The sequence below is a fragment of the Hyperolius riggenbachi genome, chromosome 1, assembly GCF_040937935.1.
Source record: "Hyperolius riggenbachi isolate aHypRig1 chromosome 1, aHypRig1.pri, whole genome shotgun sequence".
NCBI lineage: Eukaryota > Metazoa > Chordata > Amphibia > Anura > Hyperoliidae > Hyperolius > Hyperolius riggenbachi.
Window position 1 is genome coordinate 624,829,951 of NC_090646.1, and position 18,903 is coordinate 624,848,853.

General features: G+C 47.3%; 1 protein-coding gene across 1 annotated transcript in view; it reads left to right on the top strand.

Moving 5' to 3' along the window:
• The window catches only part of LOC137529223 (CUB and sushi domain-containing protein 3-like), a 118,040-nt gene that overhangs the window by 70,588 nt on the left and 28,549 nt on the right, over window positions 1-18,903 (top strand). The window contains exon 13 of the mRNA XM_068251208.1: window positions 10,795-10,977. Coding sequence (XP_068107309.1) covers window positions 10,795-10,977 — 183 coding nt within the window. The remainder of the gene's footprint in view (window positions 1-10,794; window positions 10,978-18,903) is intronic.

Genomic DNA, 18,903 nt, shown 5'->3' on the forward strand with positions numbered 1-18,903 from the left:
CTGGTGGTGCCTAAACCTAAGACTCCCCTGATGGTGCCTAAACCTAAGACCCTTCTTTGTGATCACTGTATTGTGTGTAGAATAATGTTTTAGAAACAGTAAGGGATAAAATATATTACAATTTAGGTTACGTACTGATCGCTTTATTTTGTGAATAATAATGTTTTACAAACAGTAAGGGATAACATTTAAAATAATGTTTTATTGAAATAGGAAACGTAAATCATCACAAGCAGTTATAAAACATTAAAAATCTTCGGGCGCCGTTGGAAAACGTTATCATTCTCGGGCGCCCTTTTTTCCTGTTCGGCGCCCAGTAAACGATATTTATTATGGGAGTGAATGGCGGCGCCCGATTTGTCCACTAGCCTCCTGCGCCCTTTTTTACTGTTTCCCCTTTACAGGGCAGCACAGGCAGCTAGCAGATGACCACTCTTTTCAACAAATATCTGAGAACACCAAAATAAATGCTTATCATGAATAGTGCAATAAATGCAAGGTAAAAAAAAAAAAAAAAAACAGCACACAATACCACAAAAGCTAATTACCATATTATTTTGGCTATAAGACACACCTAGGTTTAAAGCAAATCTGAAGCAAAAATAAACTCATGATTTGTATGTGTTGTGCCTGCTCCACTGTCTTTTTTTTTTGCTACTAATGTAGCATATGTAACCATAAAAATCAAATTTCAACAGCAACTGGTCTGAGTGTATTAAGTGATAAAGATGCTCACCCTGCATTCAAAACTTTTTCTGCTGTTATTGTTTGGAGTTATCACATACTTAAAGGGACTCCGAGCTCTAAATAAAAACAAAATTGGTACTCACCTGGAGCTTTCTGCAGTCCACCGTAGGTCGGGAGGTCCCATGGCGTCCATCTGGCTTTTCTCCCAGGGCCTGGCCAGAAATGGCTGCCCGGCAGCTCCCGGTGACACTCGGGCCCAGTGTCGCCGGGAGCCGCCGGGCAGCTATTTCTGGCCAGGCCCTGGGAGAGGAGCCAAGACGCCGCCGTGGGACCTCCCAACCTACGGTGGGCTGCAGAAAGCCCCAGGTGAGTACCAATTTTGTTTTTATTTAGAGCTCGGAGTCCTTTTAAGGAGCACTGGCCCTTTAATAGCCATTGCCAAACAGTTGCATGCTGGGGGTTCTTTTTATCTATTATATATTCCTCCTCTTCCCTTTATTTCCCTGCCTAGCTTCCTAGCTGAAACATGATCCTCTGCTCACTTGTGTTTACAAGCAAGGCTGAGGTGACTCAGCGATTGGTGGAGAAAAGAAGAAAAAGTTAAAGGAAAAAATGACAACAGTATTTAGCCTCAAACTGTGGGCAAAAGACATGGTTCCCACTAGTGTTGGGCGAACACCTGGATGTTCGGGTTCGCAAACGTTCGCCGAACATGGCCGCGATGTTCGGGTGTTTGCGCCGAACTCCGAACATAATGGAGGTCAATGGGGACCCGAACTTTCGTGCTTTGTAAAGCTTCCTTACATGCTACATACCCCAAATTTGCAGGGTATGTGCACCTTGGGAGTGGGTACAAGAGGAAAAAAAATATTTGAAAAGAGCTTATAGTTTTTGAGAAAATTGATTGTAAAGTTTCAAAGGAAAAACTGTCTTTTAAATGTGGAAAATGTCATGTTTCTTTGCACAGGTAACATGCTTTTTGTCGCCATGCAGTCATAAATGTAATACAGAGAAGAGGTTCCAGGAAAAGGGACCGGTAATGCTAACCCAGCACCAGCAGCAGCACACGTGATGGAACAGGAGGAGGGCGGCGCAGGAGGAGAAGGCCACGCTTTGAGAAACAACCCAGGCCTTGCATGAGGACAAGAAGCGTGCGGATAGCATGCATTTTGCCGCCATGCAGTCATAAATGTAATAAAGATAAGAGGTTCCATAAACAGGGACCGGAAACGCTAACCCAGCAGCAGCACACGTGATAGAACAGGAGCAGGCGCAGGAGGAGAAGGCCACGCTTTGAGACACAACAACCCAGGCCTTGCATGAGGACAAGAAGCGTGCGGATAGCATGCATTTTGCCGCCATGCAGTCATAAATGTAATAAAGATAAGAGGTTCCATAAACAGGGACCGGCAACGCTAACCCAGCAGCAGCAGCACACGTGATGGAACATGAGGAGGTGCAGGAGGAGAAGGCCACGCTTTGAGACACAACAACCCAGGCCTTGCATGAGGACAAGAAGCGTGCGGATAGCATGCTTTTTACCGCCATGCAGTCATAAATGTAATAAAGATAAGAGGTTCCATAAACAGGGACCGGCAACGCTAACCCAGCAGCAGCAGCACACGTGATGGAACAGGAGGAGGCGCAGGAGGAGAAGGCCATGCTTTGAGACCCAACAACCCAGGCCTTGCATGAGGACAAGAAGCGTGCGGATAGTATGCCTTTTACCGCCATGTAGTCATAAATGTAATAAAGATAAGAGGTTCCATAAACAGGGACCGGAAACGCTAACCCAGCAGCAGCAGCACACGTGATGGAACAGGAGCAGGCGCAGGAGGAGAAGGCCACGCTTTGAGACACAACAACCCAGGCCTTGCATGAGGACAAGAAGCGTGCGGATAGCATGCTTTTTACCGCCATGCAGTCATAAATGTAATAAAGATAAGAGGTTCCATAAACAGGGACGGGAAACGCTAACCCAGCAGCAGCACACGTGATGGAACAGGAGCAGGCGCAGGAGGAGAAGGCCACGCTTTGAGACACAACAACCCAGGCCTTGCATGAGGACAAGAAGCGTGCGGATAGCATGCATTTTGCCGCCATGCAGTCATAAATGTAATAAAGATAAGAGGTTCCATAAACAGGGACCGGCAACGCTAACCCAGCAGCGCACGTGATGGAACAGGAGGAGGCGCAGAAGGAGAAGGCCACGCTTTGAGACACAACAACCCAGGCCTTGCATGAGGACAAGAAGCGTGCGGATAGCATGCTTTTTACCGCCATGCAGTCATAAATGTAATAAAGATAAGAGGTTCCATAAACAGGGACCGGCAACGCTAACCCAGCAGCAGCAGCAGCACACGTGATGGAACAGGAGCAGGCGCAGGAGGAGAAGGCCACGCTTTTTGAGACACAACAACCCAGGCCTTGCATGAGGACAAAAAGCGTGCGGATATAGCAATGCTTTTTGCCGCCATGCAGTCATAAATGTAATACAGATGAGAGGTTTCGTAACAAGGGACCAGCAACGCTAACCCAGCAGCAGCACACGTGATGGAACAGGAGCAGGCGCAGGAGGAGAAGGCCACGCTTTTTGAGACACAACAACCCAGGCCTTGCATGAGGACAAAAAGCGTGCGGATATAGCAATGCTTTTTGCCGCCATGCAGTCATAAATGTAATACAGATGAGAGGTTCCGTAACAAGGGACCGGCAACGCTAACCCATCACAGATGTTCATTGTTCATGTTACTTGGTTGGGGTCCTGGAGTGTTGCGTAGTCGTTTCCAATCCAGGATTGATTCATTTTAATTTGAGTCAGACGGTCTGCATTTTCTGTGGAGAGGCGGATACGCCGATCTGTGACGATGCCTCCGGCATCACTGAAACAGCGTTCCGACATAACGCTGGCTGCCGGGCAAGCCAGCACCTCTATTGCGTACATTGCCAGTTCGTGCCAGGTGTCTAGCTTCGATACCCAATAGGTGAAGGGTGCAGATGGATTGTTCAACACAGCTACGCCATCTGACATGTAGTCCTTGACCATCTTCTCCAGGCGATCGGTGTTGGAGGTGGATGTGCACGCTTGCTGTTCTGTGGGCTGCTGCATGGGTGTCAGAAAATTTTCCCACTCCAAGGACACTGCCGATACCATTCCCTTTTGTGCACTAGCTGCGGCTTGTGTTATTTGCTGCCCTCCTAGTCGTCCTGGGTTTGCGGAAGTCAGTCTGTTGGCGTACAACTGGCTAGAGGAGGGTGATGATGTCAATCTCCTCTCTAAAGTCTCCACAAGGGCCTGCTGGTATTCTTCCATTTTGACCTATCTGACTCTTTCTTCAAGCAGTTTTGGAACATTGTGTTTGTACCGTGGATCCAGAAGGGTATAAACCCAGTAATTGGTGTTGTCCTGAATGCGCACAATGCGTGGGTCGCGTTCAATGCAGTCTAGCATGAATTGAGCCATGTGTGCCAGAGTCCTGCCAGAACCATCATCATCCTCTTGTGGGCGTTGTGATTGTTGTGATGCATCATAGTAGTCACCTTCTTCCTGGTCTGCTTCTGCTGACCATTCGCGCTGAATTGTGGAAGTCCAACGTGCACCGCTCTGGCCCTCGTCAGTGGTGGCAGGAAATTCCTGCTCCAACTCCAGCTGTTCCTCCTCCTCTTCTTCGTCATAGCTGCTGGGGCCAGCATTTCCTGAGGCAGGTGGCCTGATGTTGGTACCATCACGCTGATCGTTTTCTCCTTCTGATTCCCCCTGTTGCATCATGACAGCTGTTTCCTTGATTTTCAACATTGACCTCTTCAGTAAACACAGCAGTGGTATGGTAATGCTGACTGAAGAGTTGTCACTGCTCACAAGCAACGTGGATTGCTCAAAATTTTGGAGGACTTGGCAGAGGTCCAACATGTTGGCCCAATCGGATCCACAGAAGCTTGGCAGCTGTCCGGATGCGCCTCGGTACTGCGCCGTCATGTACTGGACCACTGCACTCTTCTGCTCGCAAAAGCGGGCTAGCATGTGCAGCGTAGAATTCCAGCGCGTAGGGACATCACACAGCAAGCGATGGTGGGGGAGATTGAAGCGCTCCTGCATCTTGGCAGGTGCCCCCGAAGCAGTACTGGAATTTCTACAATGCTTGGCCACTCGTCGCACCTTCAACAGAAGATCGGCCACGCCTGGGTATGTCCTCAGGAACCGCTGAACTACTAGGTTCATCACGTGCACCAGGCAAGGGATGTGTGTCAGCTTAGCCAACCTTAAAGCGCGAATGAGATTACTCCCATTATCACACACAACCATGCCCGGTTTCAGGTCCAGCGGTGCCAGCCACAAATCCGTCTGTTCCTTTATTCCCCTCCAAATTTCCTCCCCTGTGTGCTGCTTATCCCCAAGGCAGATCAGCTTCAGCAACGCTTGCTGACGCATGCCAACAGCTGTGCTGCACTGCTTCCACGATCCTACTGCTGCTGGTGCTGGGTTAGCGTTTCCGGATGAGGTACAGCTTTGCGATGCGTTGGAGGAGAAGGAGTCAGAGAGGTAGGTGCTGCTGTTGTTATCCAGTGGGAGGGATGGCGGTGCAGCTGTTTGCGGCGTGGGCAACACCCGAGCCGTAGCAGGTGAGGAATCACTGCCAGGCTCCACAAGGTTCACCCAGTGCGTGGTAAGGGAGATGTATCGACCCTGGCCGAACGCACTCGTCCAGGTGTCAGTGGTGAGGTGAACCTTGCAGGCAACGGCATTCTTCAAGCTTCGGGTTATTTTGCTGACCACGTGCTCATGCAACTCAGGCACTGCAGAGCGCGCAAAGTGGTAGCGGCTGGGAACCACGTAACGTGGGATGGCCACTGACATCATGCCCTTGAAGCTGTTTGTCTCCACCACTCGATATGGCAGCATTTCGCAGGCCAGAAGCTTGGCTATGCTGGCTGTTACTGCCACGGCCCGGGGGTCATTTGCTGGCAATTTCCTCTTGCGCTCAAACATCTCCGAGACAGACAACTGAACCGTAGGGCTGCACACTGAAGGACTGTTGGTTGTTGTGTTTGATGAACACTGGGAGACCTCAAGAGCACTACTCCGGAAAGTGACAGTGTCAGTGTCGTCTGATGTTTGTGAATGTTGTGAACCAAGCAATGGCTGGGCTACTGCTGCTGCTGAGGCGGGTCTGGTGGTGAGTCTGGTGACCCCAAGGGAGGCAGTGTTGCTGGTACCCTGTCCTGCCGCGTTTGCCCACAGAGTGGGATGTTTGGATAGCATGTGGCGGCTCATGCTGGTGGTGGAGAGGTTGTTAATACTTTTCCCCCTGCTCAGGCGGGTCTTGCACACCTTGCAAATCGCCATGGTCCCATCCTCAGTGCAGTCTTCAAAGAAAGCCCAGACTTTGGAGCACCTGCCTTGCTGGCGATTTCTGTTTGCGCCTCTTTTGCGTCTCAAAGGAACTTCCACGCTTGTGGTGCCTGAAATTTCGCGCCGCCTACCTTGTGGCACAAGGCGAACTCGTGCAGCAGTGGGTTCTTCAACAGACTCATCTGTGCTGCTACGACGGCGATGTTGTCGTTCACATACAAAATCTGGGTCTATGTCCACATTGTCCATACCCTCCTCTTCCATCTCCTCAAACTCATCATATGTCATTGTGGGGGGCCGCCGCCATGGAGTCGAGCTCCCCAGAACAACCTCTGCGCAGCTCACTCCAACGTCGTCTTCCAGATCTTCTCGGCCGACCTCCTGCAATTGCAACCCCTCCTGCCCAACTTGCTCTGGGATTTGGGTTTCAAAGTCCTCGGACTCGCCTTGTATTTCAGTGCGCGGTGCATTTCCCACAGTTAATGGTTGTGAATCCGGGCACAACATTTCTGGCTGTTCCTCCATTGACCTTTCAAAGGTGGAAGTTTGTTGGGTTGGGAATAGCACCTGCGAAAACCCCATTGTGTCCTGAGGTAATTCTTCGGCCTGGTTATCTGGCAGTTGTGTGCGTGGTGTCGCTGCCGGTTGTGTCAGCTTTGTGCCCACTGGCTCCTTGTAACTGGCTGAGGACTCGGACCTCGTGCGTGATGTGCTGGTGCTGCTTAACCCACTGCTGGACGCTTGAGAGGTCATCCAAGTAATTATCTGGTCCTGTTATTTTGGATTTGTGAGGGTTGTTGTCCTGGACAACATGGGTGGTATTGAGTGGGTTTTCTTGGGTGCTCCCCTGTGGCCTGTACGTGAACCGTCAGGGGAAACACCTTTTCCCTTGCCCCTCCCTCTTTCACCGGATTTCTTCCTCATTTCACTTATCCTTAAAGTACACGCTGACTGGCAGCAGTACAGTGGCAGTACAGAAATGCTATACAGTGGTGGGTGAGCGGTGTACCACTATTGCCAGCAGCGACACAGAGCACAATGCTATACAGTGGCGGGTGAGCGGTGTACCACTATTGCCAGCAGCGACACAGAGCACAATGCTATACAGTGGCGGGTGAGCCTTGTACTACTGTTCCCAGCAGACACAGAGTGGCAGTAAACACAATGCTATATAGTGCTGGGTGAGCGGTGTACACAGAGTGGCAGTAAACACAATGCTATATAGTGTGGCTGAGCGAGCGGTGTACTACTGTTCCCAGCAGCGACACAGAGCACAATGCTATACAGTGCTGGGTGAGCGGTGTACCACTATTGTCAGCAGCGACACAGAGCACAATGCTATGCAGTGGCGGGTGAGCGGTGTACTACTGTTCCCAGCAGACACAGAGTGGCAGTAAACACAATGCTATATAGTGCTGGGTGAGCAGTGTACACAGAGTGGCAGTAAACACAATGCTATATAGTGTGGCTGAGCGAGCGGTGTACTACTGTTCCCAGCAGACACAGAGTGGCAGTAAACACAATGCTATATAGTGTGGCTGAGCGAGCGGTGTACTACTGTTCCCAGCAGACACAGAGTGGCAGTAAACACAATGCTATATAGTGTGGCTGAACGAGCGGTGTACTACTGTTCCCAGCAGACACAGAGTGGCAGTAAACACAATGCTATATATAGTGCTGGGTGAGAGGTGTACACAGAGTGGCAGTAAACACAATGCTATATAGTGTGGGTGAGTGGTGTACTACTATTCCCAGCAGCGACACAGAGCACAATGCTATACAGTGTGAGCGGTGTACTACTGTTCCCAGCAGACACAGAGTGGCAGTAAACACAATGCTATATAGTGTGGCTGAGCGAGTGGTGTACTACTGTTCCCAGCAGACACAGAGTGGCAGTAAACACAATGCTATATAGTGTGGCTGAGCGAGCGGTGTACTACTGTTCCCAGCAGCGACACAGAGCACAATGCTATACAGTGGTTTTGAGCGGTGTACACAGAGTGGCAGTAAACACAATGCTATATAGTGTGGCTGAGCGGTGTACTACTGTTCCCAGCAGCGACACAATGACTGGGGGGGACCCTGGCTAGTCCGGCTGGAGAGAGAACTACCCTGCCTGCCTACCCAAAGCTAAACCCACAGACAAATGGCGGAGAAATGACGTGGTTCGGGTATTTATTTACCCGAACCACGTGACACGTTCGGCCAATCAGAGCATGTTCGGGTCCGAACCACGTGACCCGTTCGGCCAATCACAGCGCTAGCCGAACGTTCGGCCATGCGCTCTTAGTTCGGCCATGTGGCCGAACGGTTTGGCCGACCACCATCAGGTGTTCGGCCGAACTCGAACATCACCCGAACAGGGTGATGTTCTGCAGAACCCGAACAGTGGCGAACACTGTTCGCCCAACACTAGTTCCCACCAGGAACAGAATTTTCTTCAATTACTATATAAAATTTACTGAAATCAAAACGTGGAAAGTACATTATGTGTTATGTAAGTAGATCAAGTATTTAAATACTTATATATGTTTTTTTTCCTTGGCATAGTATGGCTAATCCTCCTTCTTTAATTATCCGTACTACACATGCAATTCATTATCTGCCTTTTTCCAGCCCCTAGAGGTCACATCTGACCCTTGTCGCACATCCAGGCCTCTCCCGGGTCCCACTAGCAGCCTCTGCAGTATCGCCAACCCCCAATGGGTCGGCGTCTTCTGTGCATGCATGGGCGACCTGCACGGCTAAGGGGAGAGAAGCGGGGTGGGGCTTTGGGATGAGTCGCCAACTTAACTTTGTTAGTGGTGGCAGGAGCAAGGGATGAGACAAGGGAGCGGTGTGGGGGAGGTGAGGGAACGACCTGGGAGGGGGTTGAGAAGGGAGGCATAGAGGAGGGAGATTTCATTGTACATTGTTGCAATTTTAGTAGTAAGGTGGGTAGCGAAGTCATTGGCTGAGAGGGAGGAGCTGGGAGGGGGAGGAGTATAGAATTAAAGGTACCAAAAATGGGAGGGTAGAGGGTGTGGGGAGAAAGGAGGGGGACAAGTTGTAGAAGCAGGTGGGGGAAGAGCATGTGGTACCGTAATGGTGGAGGGGTGGAGTGGGTGGGGGAGGGAGAATACATTACATTGTGTGGGGATAATGTGGACAGTGGTATGGACTGAGGTAGATGAGTGGACAATGGTGGAGGAGGCATGGAGTAGGAGAGAGGAAGGATTCTCTCTAGGCTTGGATATAGTGTTCAGCAATGCAGGTGAGGTTACAAGGTAGAGGAAGTTACCTTAGTGTAAAGCTGAATTCTGCTGGATTGCTGGTGAACTCTGGTAAATTCAATTGTTCCACCCTTAGAAAGCTGCCCTTTGAAACCGATGTCAGCAGAACCGACTATAGGTCCTCCTTATCTACTCATGAGCAAATGTGTAATCAGGATGGCCTGCTCAGCTGGCAGAGATTTTGCAAATTAAGCATTGGGAGTGGTCTCTAGAGTCTCCTGCAAGTCAAACAAAGTTGTAGGTGTTACAGACCGTTTGAAATTATAGACGAGCCACCGGCAAATAAAGTGTGAAACAAACAAAAGCCAGAATTTCAATGGCACTTAGTAATGGAAATCTGTATATGCTACTTTGATGTTGATAATATGCCAGATCAGGATAGCAAAATGGATCAGATACAATAGATCATCACATACACAGATGCAGTTGAAGATATTGGTTGCAGGTTCACTGCAGATCAGATGCAAAAATGAAAGATCATCACATACCTGTGAGGAGAAAAGGAAGGGAGAGGAGACCAAAAAAAGTGGGCATACAAATACAAATTTCACTGTGAAAATGAAATCAGCAGCCAATCTTACACTGTTAATGGTAGGGTTCTCAAACTTTGCACAATTGGTCGCTGGGTGACTGGAATTATTATTCAGAAAAGTGAGTGGAGCCTACAAAAGCCAATCAAAATTCACCTATTGATTGTCAAGGGGAATATGTAATTCCTGACATTCTTGCACTGTTAATGGCGCAAGCCTCAAACCTGGTACAGTTGGCCATTGGGTGACTGGGGTTTAAATTCAGAAAAGGGGGTGGAGCCACAAACAGCCAATCAGATTTGTTTCATTTCAATGCAAATGATTGATGCCAAAGACCACAAAGCTCCCAAACTTGTTAATTGAGTAATTGTGTGTTAGGGTCAGAAAAAGTGGGCACAGCCAACACCAAGCAGCAAGCAAATACATACCCGGGCAATGCCAGGTCATCAGTGGGTGGAGACAAATACAAATTTGACTGGGAAAATGTAAACTGCAGCCATTCTTACGGTAGAGTTCTCAAACTTTGCACAGTTGGTCACTGGGTGACTGGGATTATTATTCAGAAAAGTGGGTGGAGCCTACAAAAGCCAATCAAAATTCACCTATTGATTTTCAAGGGGAATATGTAATTCCTGCAATGCTTTCACTGTTAATAGCACAAGCCTCACACCTGGTACAGTTGGTCATTTGGTGACTGGAATTCAAATTCAGAAAAGGGGGTGGAGCCATAGCCAATCAGATTTTGTTTCATTTCAATGCAAATTATTGATGCCAAAGACCTCAAAACTCACAAACTAGGTCATTGAGTAATTCTGTGTTAGGTTTAGAAAAAGTGGGCTGAGCCAACACCAAGCAAATACATACCCGAGCAACGCCGCGCCATCAGCTAGTAAAGATATAAAATATCTGCATGTCTTTACCTTTGCTAACCATACAATGTAATGTTCTTGTTCAGTTACTATATGTCCACCTCCGCCAACAATCCCAGATGGGTCTTTCAGTCCCTGGAAAAGTGAGTACCAGTACCGGGATTCTGTGACATATAAGTGCAATGATCGCAATGCTGTGATGGAACAACATGACTCTTTGTTCTGTACGGAGAATGGAAACTGGAGTAATACCAAGCCTCGCTGTACAGGTGAAATGCTATTTCTTTATTTCATTTTATAGACACTTGTGTTTATGTTTGACTGTGGTAACAAAAAAAAAATGAGTAAATGAGAAGTTTCATCTTTATTAATCTGAGCTGAAATAATTAGTAGAGTTTTCCGGAATGCAACTATCAGCAGTCACTCTCAACCAACCAGCACAAATCGCCGGCAGTACTCACTGTGGGCTGTTTGTGGACTCTACTGTGCTTAGACTGGGTTCCACTGCTCCTCCAAGGCTAATATACTTCCACTTACTGTATTTTAACATTTAATACAGAGTTATTGGTATGCATATAGCGTGGTGTATAGCACTGTATTTTCTAGGCCTATTCTTAACATTGAGTCTCAAGCAACCATAAAGCACACTTATCCATCATCAGCCGATACCCCTGGGGTGTACTCTACTAAATCTATCTTGCAAATGCCTGTTAGGAGTCTGGCTGTGGTGGCCTACTGACTCTTAGGACGTTGTGCTTTCATTTACATGTGATATGACATAGGCCACAAGGGCAATGGGGGTCAGGTAAGGCCGTGACAAGGTCCTACAGTGCCCAAAGCAGAGTTGCCCAAATGTGGTCTTCATCCCCTATTTTGATCTTGATTGCCATGACACAGAAACTCAAGTGCAGCCGGACTTTTAGATAAATCTTTGTAAGTAGTTTAAACTTAGTGTGGTTTGCCTTCTTAAAACAGAAGGTATTTGAGAAAATTCAGCTTTAAAGTGGTCTGAAAGCCAGCATTTCTACTTTGCTCTAAAAGATTCCTAATGGCTTTAAAGCTACTATCCTAGAGCATTTTTAAGCAGAACATCACTGAAATGTTTAAACAAAAGCTTTGTCCTGCCATTAAGCTTCAATCCACATCCAAACTGTAGATAACAGTATCTTTGTTTACATTCCAATGTTGTTACAATGTGTGTAAACACAGTCTAACCAGTGAAAAGGAGCTCTCTGTGCTTTAGACACACACACAATCCAGAAAAGCTCATTAGAAGATGTTAATATAAAATAAAAAGCAGTTTGAATAAAATGCAATGCCAGTTTTCAGGGTACGATAAACTACACTTTGGAAACTTGTAATTTGTAAACAGACAATATTACTTATGCACAAATGCAAAAATGATAACTGTATGAGTAATAAAAAGTAGGAAAACACATTTTTATTGAATGTTATGTCGGAGTTTCAGGCCACTTTAAGTGAACTGTGGTTACCCACAATGCACCACTGCGTTATGCCCCTGAAGACAAGCTTACATCCAGAACTGGTGTATAGCAAGCCTATGGCTTTAAATTTTACAGAGCCATTCCAACACATGAAGACAGCCTGTTTCCCACTGTTGGTCCTCCTCAGTGTATGGCAGGGATTTATATTTCTCTATGGGATAGGGCATGGACCTGTACAATAGAGTAACCAAGCAGCTCGGGGTGACCCAAACCACTAAGAAAGTATAGGGGACTAAAGGAGAACGAGCTGCTTGGTTACTCTCTAAGTAATCTAAACCTTTTAACCATTTAAGCTTACAGGATGTGAATCCCAATTGGTCCTCCTGTTCATTCCAGGATGTGAAATTCACGTCCTGCATGTGCTCGTATATTTATTTAACAGCGAATGACTGCTGCTAATAGCAGTACTCATTCATGAAGGTGAAACAAAAAGTAACAGTGTTCCCCTTAAATAATAAAGTGTTTCTCACCCCCCACTAAAATTTTAACTCCTACCTAACGAATTAACCCCTAGTGTTACCTATACTTAGCCCTAAGATTAGTGGACACTAATGCCTGTAACAGTCGGACGCGATCGCTAGGGCGACAGCTCCGGGACCTAACACTGTACAGATGCATCACTGTGCTGTTGCCTAGCAATGTATCTGTACAGCAATGGGGTCCCCCAATCTGTGCATCATAGAGATCTGATCCAATCGCTACGGGCGCACAAGTTGGTGATAATGGTATGCCACATCCCAACTAGTGATGAAGTATGTATTTCACATCCCAACTAGTGATGAAGTATTTCATCCAGAAAAAGACAAGTAATATATTTTGAGATGTTTTATAATCTTTTAACCACCTTAGCGGTAATCCTGAGTCAGGCTCGGGACGGAAATCCGCAGCTCAGAGCGGTAATCCAGTGCCTGAGTGAGTTATATGCAGGAGCTGCTGCAGATCTCTCTCTGGTATGTTTTTTTTTTCCTGTTTTTAGGGTCTAAAACTTGTGAAAAAAATTGTTTTTAGACTCTAAAACTGGAAGTAATCATAACGCCAGGGAGGTTAATCTTTAATTTTGTATTCTTTTATACATGTTTTTACATGTACATGGATGAGCAGGGATGGATCTAGACCAAGTTGCGCCTGGGGCAAGGTCAGATTTTGGCGCCAAAAGGTCAGGTTTTGGCGCTCAAACTGCCATTCATTTTGCCGCCTTTTTAAGAATTCAACAAACTGCGCCTGGGGCAAGAGACCCGCCTAGCCCCCCCCCCCCCCCCCCCCCCACCAATTCCGTCCCTGGGGGTGCGAAAGTTTGGGAAACCTTGTTAATTGTCATGATTTTCCTGTATAAATCGTTGGTTGTTGCGATAAAAAATGTTAGTTATATATATCAAATAGGAAACACACACAGTGATATTTGAGAAGTGAAATGAAGTTTATTGGATTTACAGAAAGTGTGCAATAATTGTTTAAACAAAATTAGGCAGGTGCATAATTTTCACCACAAAAAAAAGAAATGAAATCAGTATTTAGTAAATCCTCCTTTTGCAGAAATTACAGACTCTAAATGTTTCCTGTAGGTTCCAATGAGAGTCTGGATTTTGCTTGAAGGTATTTTGGACCATTCCTCTTTACAAAACATCTCTAGTTCATTCAGGTTTGATGGCTTCCGAGCATGGACAGCTCTCTTTAACTCACACCCCAGATTTTCAATTCTACTCAGGTCTGGGGACTGAGATGGCCATTCCAGAACGTTATACTTGTTCATCTGCATGAATGCCTTAGTGGATTTTGAGCAGTGTTTAGGATCGTTGTCTTGTTGAAGGATCCAGCCCCGGCGCAGCGTCAGCTTTGTCACTGATTCCTGGACATTGGTCTCTAGAATCTGCTCATACTGAGTGGAATCCATGCGTCCCTCAATTTTGACAAGATTCCCAGTCCCTGCATTGGCCACACAGCCCCACAGCATGGTGGAACCACCACCATATTTTACTGTAGGTAGCGGGTGTTTTTTTTGGAATGCTGTGTTGTTTTTCCTCCATGCATAACGCCCAAATAACTCAATTTTAGTTTCATCATCAGTCCACAGCACCTTATTCCAAAATGAAGTTGGCTTGTCCAAATGTGCTTTAGCGGCTCTGTTTGTGCTGTGGGCGGAGAAAAGGCTTACTCTGCATCACTCTTGCATACAGCATCTCCCTGTGTAAAGTGCACCAAATGGTTGAACGATGCACAGTGACTCCATCTGCAGCAAGATGATGCTGTAGGTCTTTGATGCTGGTCTGTGGGTTGACTCTGACTGTTCTCACCATTTGTTGCTTCTGTTTATCCGAGATTTTTCTTGGTCTTCCACTTGGAGCCTTAAAGTGGACCCAAACTAAAAATACAAGATTTCAGAAATAAAATCTATTTTCTAAATTATAATAATAAATAGCAGCCTTTTTTCAGCTGCATGATGACAAATATAAAATATTTTACATTTATTGGAGAAACCCCTCCCTTCCTTTCATATTCTAAAAGCACTGGAGGGCGCTGCCTAAGATTCTATTGTAATCAGTTATTAGTGTGGAGACCTCCACAGAAGCAACCTGCCTCCTGCTGCAACTCTCCAGGACAAGGTTACCCCCTATTCCCTGTCTCAACAAAAAACAAGGTCTATTATAACAATAGGGAGTGCGCTGGACATAAATTGGTATGGTAATAGAGTAAGGTAAAAAAGGTTTTTATTTACACCACCATATCATTAAACAATTTTCCAGATAATATATCCATTCATATATATAGATTACTGCATATACACTTTTCAAGCAATCTCTCCGCTCACATAAACATTCACTCATAGAGCGTGCTGGTTCCCTTAAAAAATGCTCAAATTAGCATAAAAATATTTGTACATATGTACATAAAATTGATTGTATAAAAAATTGAGAAGTTGTGTACAGGTATCTGGAAGCCTTCTCCAAAAAATTTTGATGGCTTTTTAGGGCTAAGTTCATGGGCCCATACAATTTATAGTATACTATAACAGTTTGTCCAACCTATCAACAGATATGTACAACCTTTGCACCTTAAGATACGGAAGTTCCAATCTCCGCTCCAATAATAGCCTGGAGCCCAAGCGCCAATGATTGCCGCGGAATTCCGTTACTTCCTATGACCACTAAGTATGTCACTTACGGATCCGTGGTCTCAGCGATGTTTATTCGGTGGGTCCAATGGCTCCTCTTTCATCAAGCCGCTCCGGTGACTCGCTGCAAGCCAAGATCGTTCAGCCAAACCGGCTTCAATTGCAGCTTCCGGTCCTCCAATCTTGAGGCGTGACGTCACTTCCTGGTGCGTCTCACTCAAGTTGCTGCGGCTACTTCCTTGCGTTCCACACTGTAAAATCCTTCTCCACTAGTTTTCAGTGCAATTGATCTCCAGTTGAAACAAAGTAGACCGTTCCACAGTTTAAACGGGGCGCCCCTCACAACTGCTCAGCATAGATTGACATGTTTCAACGGCACGGCCGTCTTCATCAGAATCTGGAGGCCAAAGTAGAGTCGCCATGTATATATACCAGGGGTGGGACACTGGAGATCAATTGCACTGAAAACTAGTGGAGAAGGATTTTACAGTGTGAAACGCAAGGAAGTAGCCGCAGCAACTTGAGTGAGACGCACCAGGAAGTGACGTCACGCCTCAAGATTGGAGGACCGGAAGCTGCAATTGAAGCCGGTTTGGCTGAACGATCTTGGCTTGCAGCGAGTCACCGGAGCGGCTTGATGAAAGAGGAGCCATTGGACCCACCGAATAAACATCGCTGAGACCACGGATCCGTAAGTGACATACTTAGTGGTCATAGGAAGTAACGGAACTCCGCGGCAATCATTGGCGCTTGGGCTCCAGGCTATTATTGGAGCGGAGATTGGAACTTCCGTATCTTAAGGTGCAAAGGTTGTACATATCTGTTGATAGGTTGGACAAACTGTTATAGTATTGTGAGGAAACGCGGAAGAGCCGCCGTCTCTCATAGTGAGGCGGCTGTTTCTGCGTCCAGCAGGGCTTCACAACGCGGAAAAAACGCCGCATGCCGCTTAGGCAGAGCGGCGGAATCCGCATTGGGAACGGCGGAATCCGCATTGAGAACGGCGGAATCCGCATTGGAGGCGGCCCCGCAAGCGGTTCACTAGATACATTGCAAGACAGTACTGGTGTGGCTGGGACTGATAGTCCACCAAGGCTCAGAGTGACACGCGCGCGCGCACAGAGGCTGAGTTTAAATAACAGTCAGAAGTGAGTCAGCTGACCAGGCGGGTCAGCTGACATTTTTCCACACCCTCATTAGTCCAGCAAATAGGGAGGTCCTGGAAAGGTCCTTGTGTATATATACTGCTGGCTGTTCACTTGCTTTTTGTCTGGCGTGCGATCACATACGTGGGAGCACCCAGATCCGTAGTCAGATCAGCAAGTGTGCCGGGACCAGCTGGAGCTGTAATCCTACACTTAGCTAGTTTATGTTGATAGCTTAAAGTACTAGTTTGATTGTGATTATCTGTTATGACTTTTTGCCTGCCTGACTATCCTCCTGAACTCTGATCTTGTACCTTGATATTTCTGATACTCTGTTGCCGAACCCCGGCTCGTCCTTAGACTCTGCTTCTGCCTCCTGATCTTGTACCTCGATATTTCTGATACCCTGTTACCGAACCCTGCCTGTACTTTAGACTCCGCCTCCGCCTACTGTATTTGTACCTTATCTGTCCGTGTGTGTACGACCTGGCTTGTCCGACCTCGAGAACTGACCTCACTGTTGGAGGCGGTTCCCCGTTCTATCAGTGACACTTCCTCCAGCGTGTTACTTTTAGACAATCCTTCTTACTCGCAGCCTGACTCCTCCCATCTTGGAGAGTCCAGGTCTTCGGAAGGAATCCGTGCAGTATACCTTACTGCACTGAGGCTTAGTCCTCAAAGTGTTACTGTTACACCAAACACTACATTCTACTCAGGTGAACAGAGGTTAGCTTGTATATCGGATTATCGGTGATACTGCAGATCACATATAATCTGGTATATATCTGTATTCCCAGTGATACTGCAGATCACCTGTAATCAGATTCTCTCTGTGCTTCACCGATCGTTACAGAACGCCAGACCAAAAAACAGATGGACGCACGCGCTGACCCTCTGAATGTGCTTGCCACTTCGGTGGATAGATCCATCAAGCACTGGGCCAGCACAAAGCATTAATTGATGCCCTATCTGGCTCTGTGCAGACCCTCCAGACGTCAGTTGATTCGGTGCGATCCCCTCCTAGTGATGACATACGTATGCCCGTACCTGATAAATTTTCCGGCCACAAGTCTGACTTTCGGAATTTTAAGAGTAGAGTGTTATCATATTTCGAGTTGAGACCCCGATCCTCAGGAACTGAGACCCAACGGGTCACATTTATTAAGACCTTGCTAACTGGTGACTCTCAGACCTGGGCGTACAATTTGCCCGCCGGTGACTTAGCCCTTACCTCGGTAGAGGAGTTCTTTAAAGCCATGGCAGTAATTTACGACGACCCTGACCTTGCTGCGACCTCTGAGCGGAAGCTTAAGCTCTTACGGCAAGGCAGGGGTCCAGTCGAAGATTACGCGGCCGAATTTCGTAGGTGGTCAGTTACGGCCAGGTTTGGCACTTATGCCCTGTTAGATTATATCCTGTCTGGGTTGTCGGATGAAGTCTCTGACCTAATGTTGAGCCAACCCGAGCCCAAGACAGTCGACGAGGCCATCTCATCGGCCATTCGAATCGACCGTAGGCTACGCCATCAGAGACAGACTAGGGGCAGTCATCATGTCAGGTTGACTTCTTACGCAGTGTCTCCCGCTGCACCCCTAGTAACCCCGTCTCCTTCTGTCTAATCGTCTCCGGTCTTGCCTCCACCTGAGTCGATGCAGATCGGTCGGTCTAAGCTGACTCAAGTGGAGAGAAGACGGAGAATGTCGGAACAACTATGTTTATACTGTGGTGAAGGGGGGCATAGGGTACAAGACTGTCCCATCAAGCCAAACAGAAATAAGCCGGGAAACGCTACCGCCTAGGAGTTGTAAGGGGTGACACCCTAGGCGCCCAGCTCACACCCCTAAAAGAAAAACGGTTGCTTCTCCCCTGTACGATTACATGGGGGGACAAATCTGAAACCACGGAGGCCTTTATTGATTCAGGCTCCGCGGCTAATTTTATGAGCTCCGAGTTTGCAGAGAAGTTGGGCATTCCTCTCACCCCAGTAAAACCACCTATCCAGGTTACTGCCGTGGACGACTCCCCGCTACAAAGGGACCGTCCGCTGTCTCAGACACCAGAGGTGGAAGTCATTACTGGGGTACTGCATAGGGAGAGTTTAAGTTTCTTTGTATTACACATGACCACCTCCACAATTGTTTTGGGTATGCCCTGGCTGCAGCTCCATTCGCCACAGATTAATTGGGCTGCTGGACAATTAACCAGTTGGTCAGACTTCTGTTCCCAACAGTGCCTAGGGAAAGTGATATTAGGTCAGACCAAGGTTCATGTGGAGGGTGTTCCCGAGCAATACTCAGAATTCTCGGATGTATTCTGTCCCAAGGCTGCGGATAGGTTACCTCCTCATCGCCCTTTCGATTGCCCCATCGATCTCCGTGCCGGTTGTATGCCCCCTAGGGGTCACCTGTATAATTTGTCTGGACCAGAGAAAGTGGC